General features: G+C 37.6%; 1 protein-coding gene across 1 annotated transcript; it reads right to left on the minus strand.

The window, feature by feature from the left end:
• Nucleotides 1-5,370: 5,370 nt before the first annotated feature.
• LOC127104637 (uncharacterized) lies at nucleotides 5,371-5,721 on the minus strand. Its single transcript, XM_051041814.1, has one exon. It carries the CDS (start codon nucleotides 5,719-5,721, stop codon nucleotides 5,371-5,373), a length of 351 nt encoding a protein of 116 aa, XP_050897771.1.
• Nucleotides 5,722-5,997: the final 276 nt, after the last annotated feature.

Raw genomic sequence — 5,997 nt, forward strand, 5'->3', positions numbered from 1 at the left:
AACTCAATAAGGAGTTCGATATGAAGGATCTGAGAGTTGCATCCAGGATTCTTGGGATTGACATCAGAAGCGACAGAAAGTAATTGAAATTATGCTTATCTCAAGAGACATACCTATGGAAGGTTCTCGACAAATTTGGTATGTCAAATTCAAAGCCTGTTGTGACTCCGACAAATCCTCAATTCAAGTTGAGTACAAATTAGTGTCTTAATACTGAGGTCTAAAGAGCTTATAGTAATAACATCTCATATGCTAGCATAGTAGGCCCTTTGATGTATGTTATGGTATGTATTAGACCCGACATAACATATGCAACAAGTCTTGTAAGCAGGTACATGAAGAATCCTGGAAAGGCTCACTAGCAAGCACTTAAGTGGATTCTAAGGTACATAAATTGCTCTTTAAACAGAGTTTTGATTTATGGTGGAGCATGTGTTGAAAATAGTAAAGCAAAAATTGAAGGGTATGTCGACTCTGATTATGTAGATTGTATGGATTCTAGAAAATTTATTTATGGATATGTGTTCACTATGTCTGGCATATGAATCAGTTGGAAAGTAACACTTCAGAAGGTTGTTGCCTTATCAACCACTAAAGTGGAATACATCGCCCTCACTGAAGCTGTGAAATAAGCATTGTGGCTTGAAGGCTTTGCTAATGAGCTGGAATTTCAAGGTCGAGTTATCACGGTTAAATGTGATAGTCAAAGTGTTATACACCTGTCAAGAATTCAACCTATCATTAGCGAACCAAGTACATCGATATGAGTTTGCATTTTGTCAAAGGGGTAATCGAGTGTGGAAAAGCCCAAGTGTTGAAGGTTTCAATAGATCATAATGTTGCTGATATGATCACCAAGATATTACCAAGTTGCATGTTTTTTCACTGTATGTAATTGATAAGGTTGCATGAAGAAAGCTAGTGTGTCCCCTTGATGTTATAGAGTTTATTCCAAGGTGGATATTTGTGAGATATTAGATCGAACTCTAGTATGGTTAAAGGGTAGATTCTTGGTTCGACAATTTGACAGGACCTTAGCATGTCGTCGAAGTCTGCTCACATGCTGTAGACGAAATATGCTAGGATTATTAGCATGTCGAATTGGGCCTGTTTGTTATACCCAATTGTTTAAGTTAGCTTGTTGACTAAGTTAACTTGTGTAATGGGCCAGTGTGTAAAAGCTCATTAATTTAGTGTGTTAGTTTTCTTATAAATAGCATACTAGTTTGTCATCATTGTATAACACAAATGCTAATTAGGGTGAGAGAGGTTATTTGCTACTTTGTAACACTTGTAATCTTGTTTGTAAGAGAAAGTAAAGAATAACAATTTATAACCAATTTCATTGTGTTCTTCTTGCTTCCCTTTTTCTACCCTTATGGGTTTCTTTTCCATCAAGGAACCGATTATTATTGTTATTCTGGTATCATTTTCACAACAAATAAGGAATGAAATAATGAGGACTTATGACATTAAGGAATATGTGGGTTTTCTAGAATTGGATGTTTAGTAAAAATATATGCGAGTTGATTAGGTATTTTTGCAAACTCAATTAAGTAATCTCTTTTTTGAACATGATCTGTAATTAAATGGTGTATAATTTTGATGTTTATTTCGAGAGTAAGGTACTATATTTTTATGAGATCGATGGTGTTAGTGTTGTCACACTTAATTAAGACATTTCCAAGATCAATACCATAATCACTTAATTGTTGTTTCGTCTATATTATATGTGCACAATAGCTACCTGCAATGACATATTCCACTTAGGTTATGGATAAAGGAATACTTGTTTATTTTTATTGTGCCAAGAAACTTGAGAGTTATCAAGCAAGTGGCAAGCTCCACTAGTACTTTTCTAATTCATTTTACATCTTAAAAATTCTGAATTTGAGTACCCCTACCAAAGTGAAATTTATCCCTTTAAGATATCATTGATCCATGTGTTGTGTGCTAATAAGATACATAATAACACATTTGGCCACAGAGACATGTGTTTATTTGGGATTTGCTTGTAAGTGTGCATGCATGCAAACACTTAACACAATATTATGACAATTAAAAGTAAGATAAGGGAGAGATTTGATCATACTTTTTATTTACTTTTTTTACTTGCTTAGCTCCCTCATATTTGTCGAGGTAAGATGAAGTGCTCATGGAAGTTGATATATCTTTAGAACTCTGCATCGTGAATCGTTTGAGAACTTCATTTGTAGTATTTTGATTGATTTAAGAAAATTCATTCCTTTGTTTGATGAATTTATATACTAATTAAGTAACAGAGCCCACCCATCATAGATTTAAAATTCACTTTGCATAATATCAGGAAAAATGAATAGTGAAGATGAGAGAAATAAATTATGTCTTTAAGAAATTTCCATTCAGGTTGAAAAATTGGCTAACCTTTTTTTTGACTTTGCATCTAATTATAAAACCTAAGTCTTGCCTCTCCCTTTTTCAAATCATACGACTCTAAAAGATTGAAGGACTAACTTTTCTTCACAACTTGTCCTGTATATGTGTGTGAGAAAAAGACTAATATGTCCTATAAATAAAGGTTTTTCCCTTCACATGTTCATATTCACAAACGCGAGCCTCTTGCCTTATTTCTCACACACTCTATCTCTAAAGTATTTTCCACTTTCTCTCACTTTAGTTTTAGTTGTAGCGCTTTGACAATTTGGGTTGTGTCAACTTATCCCTTTCTCTTTATTCAAACGAAAGCGCGAGATCTGATGCGCAGGGACTGAATGGAGCGCTAGAGACATTGCCGTCCACAAAGAATTCCATGCCAATTTTGCCGAATTCCAATTAATAGCCTTCCAACCATCATTCTATTCCACCAATGGTTTCGCTACTTGGTGGACAGATTTCTATTCCAAGAACATGTTTTCGACTGCTGAAATCATAGAATGTCTAACTAAGGCCTTTTCATCTTTGCAGGAAAATGTCCCCAAGGGTAAGCTTACTCATTCTGCAGAAATCCAAGCATTCCAAAAGTACTTTGAAACTGTCTATAACCCAACGAACATCGTTGACACTGTTTGTTATGCAGTCCCAATTTTAAAAGAAAAATTTGAAAAGCAAATTACCAAAAGAAAATCTCTCAAAATTGTAAAACCTGAATTGAAATATGACTTGGCTTTTGAGTGCGAACCACCCAAATTCCAAAAGTTACCCAGTGCAGATTTTGCTTTGTCATTTTCCCCCTTACCCTTACTGGTTCACGTGTGGGAACATTTTTAACATACTAAAAAATGACCAACAAAAGCCTGCAAAAAGAGTAGTCGCTACCAAAACATACCTTAGACAATTTCAAAGGCTTCCTTCACTTCGATTTATCTGCAGTGAGAATTACTTCTCCGACATGTGAAGGTGTGGAATGTTTGGATTTCTTGGTTTTACAACTTCTTTTCGTTTCTTACCAGTCTTTTAACCATTTGCATGTTTCGACTAACTCACATCCTTCTTTAGCTGTCGAAAGGAAGGTGGTGAAGAAAGAAAAACCTGTGGCGAAGGCTAGTTCGACTACTGCTTCAAAGCTAACTACCTCTTCGAGCCAAGGAGTGCCTTCTGGTGCCGCTCCAGAAAAAACGAAGAAGGGTTCAAAGGTATCACATCAAATAACTTCTCTATCTCTTTCGAATTTCTTGCTAATTATTTATGATTTTCTTTCTTCAGGGTAGTGGCAAGCCTCCCTTGACACCCAAGAAAAGAAAAACTTCTCCTGCTATTGTCATTCTTGTCGAAGATGATGAAGAGGATACTTCTCCTACTCCACTCAAGAAGAAACAGAAGAAAAATAAGGCCACAGTTGCCCTTTTCCAACCAAATCAACAACAGGGTGTCGAAACCACCACTCTCCCTCCTCTTCCAAAGAAAACTCCATCCCAACCTTCTAGTGCTGCAGAGCTGGAGCATATTGGGAGCAATGCCTCCGATCCAGAGGTTCAACAGGTATACTTCGACCTTGAGTATTCTATCGTTCGACAAATTTCACATTTCCAATCTAACATTTCAGTTTCAGGACAAAGCCACCACTCCCCTCATTTCTACTGCCAATCAAAGCGATCCTTCGAGCGGCATGAATCTATCTCCTCCTCCGACAATCAGCGGTGCTATCCGAAATAAAGGTTCTTCGACTGGGACTCACAATCTTAAAGAAGATAACACTCAGAACAAAGAAGAAACCTCTTCCCCTGGTGAAGATGGTAAAAGGGATTCGAAGCACGTTGACGAGAAGGACTCAACAGGGAAAGAAAACTCTGAGAGTACTCCTAGTGATTCTCCTACCAGGGTTGTGTTCCCTTCAAATGATGCTGATGAGGACAATCAGGATTCAAATGAAATTGAGGGGTATTTTCGAGAAGATGAAGACATAAATATGGTAGAAGCTGATGTTGAGGGGAATCAAACTGGAACTAGCAATGCCAGCGTCGATACGGTCTCAAATCCCACTAAAGTTCGACCATTCATCACCCAAACTTCACCCACACCACTTACTGAGGAAGAGAAAAGATCTTTAAAACAAAATAATCCCCTCAAGTATGTGAGGTTAATGATGGCTCAAAGAAAGTCTTCTTCAGAGCAAAGTGTTTCTGGAGCTTCGACCCAATCTGGTGCTAGTGCAAATGAAGCATCACATGACGAACTCCTTCAGCAGGTGAAGAAGGCAGTTTTTAACGTAAATCTCTTTGATGAGCTAAAGAATAATGTGGGGGCGAGCTTTAGCATAAAAAAGCTGATAAGCAAAATTAACATCACTGCTTGCCCCACTGATGTAGGTGAAGCCCTTATTGATATTCAAAACCTCATTTACCAAGTGTGTGCTGAATATCATAGGGAGGTGGATGCCAAAGCTAAACTTCTATCGACTGAAAAAGCTCAAGCCATTGAATTTGATAATGCCCTTCGAACTTCACAAGCTTCTGAGGAGTTAACCGCTTCCAGAAAATCGGCCCAAGCAGAGTTCGACACTTACACTGCTTCGATACGCCTCTGGGAATCTCATATTGCAGAATTGCAGCAAAAGATTTCTGATGCTAAGGCGAAGCAGGCTGCTATCCGAGGCTTGGATAGTACTGAAGCTGATGATTTGGCGAAGCAAAACGTGGACCACGTCGAAAACGCTACGGCTATGAACGAAGATATTGCACGCCTCAGAGGAGTTCAAGCGGCTGTTCAGTATAAGATTGGCTTGGCGAAGAAGAAATATGATCGAATGAGGGCCACTATTCCTTTTTGATTTCCTCCTGTATTTGCTTTATTCGATTCTTGTTTACTTATAACTTGATTCAGACGAAAACCAGTTTGGCATATATTTTTAATTTAAATATCTTCTCCATTTTGGCCATGATAGTTCTTTACTTACTATGCTGCTATGATTCTAACTTCGTGCATAAATGGTTTATACCTCTTTAAGTATTTTCCATTTACTTTTAGGATCCTTCGATCCTCTGTTAGTTCTTCTATTTCATATGCATTGTTTGAAAAGGCTTTTAGAATTCGAAAAGGTCCTTCCCAATGTGGAGACCATTTTCCTAATGCCTTATTCTTTCGATCCATCGACAATATGACTTTCCATACTAAATCATTCATAGTAAAAGTTTTACCTTTGACCCTCTTATTGTATGCCCTTGCTACCCTCTCCTTCTGTCTTCTTAATACTTCTAATGCATGTAACCTTTCTTCGTCCAAATCCACCAGCTCATTTATCATCATTTCCTAGTATAAATCAGATGGGATTTCTCCTTGTCTTTGGATTCTCACTGATTGTAAGTAGACTTCAACAGGTAGTACTGCATCATGTCCAAATGTAAGCTGGAAAGGTGTAGTGTTAGTGGCTTATTTAGGGGAAGTTCGACAAGCCCAGAGTGCTTGGTCTAAAGTTTTGTGCCAATTTTTTGGCTTTTTCCCTACATGCTTTTTGAGTAACCCAATTATCACTTTGTTGGCTGCTTCAACTTGCCCATTGGCTTGAGCATAATAGGGTGTGGA

The sequence above is a fragment of the Lathyrus oleraceus genome, chromosome 7 (genome assembly GCF_024323335.1).
Source record: "Lathyrus oleraceus cultivar Zhongwan6 chromosome 7, CAAS_Psat_ZW6_1.0, whole genome shotgun sequence".
Classification (NCBI taxonomy): Eukaryota; Viridiplantae; Streptophyta; class Magnoliopsida; order Fabales; family Fabaceae; genus Lathyrus; species Lathyrus oleraceus.

Bases quoted from the DNA above. Each gene is read 5' to 3' on its own strand.
- LOC127104637 (XM_051041814.1), bottom strand. From the start codon at position 5,721: ATGATGATAAATGAGCTGGTGGATTTGGACGAAGAAAGGTTACATGCA.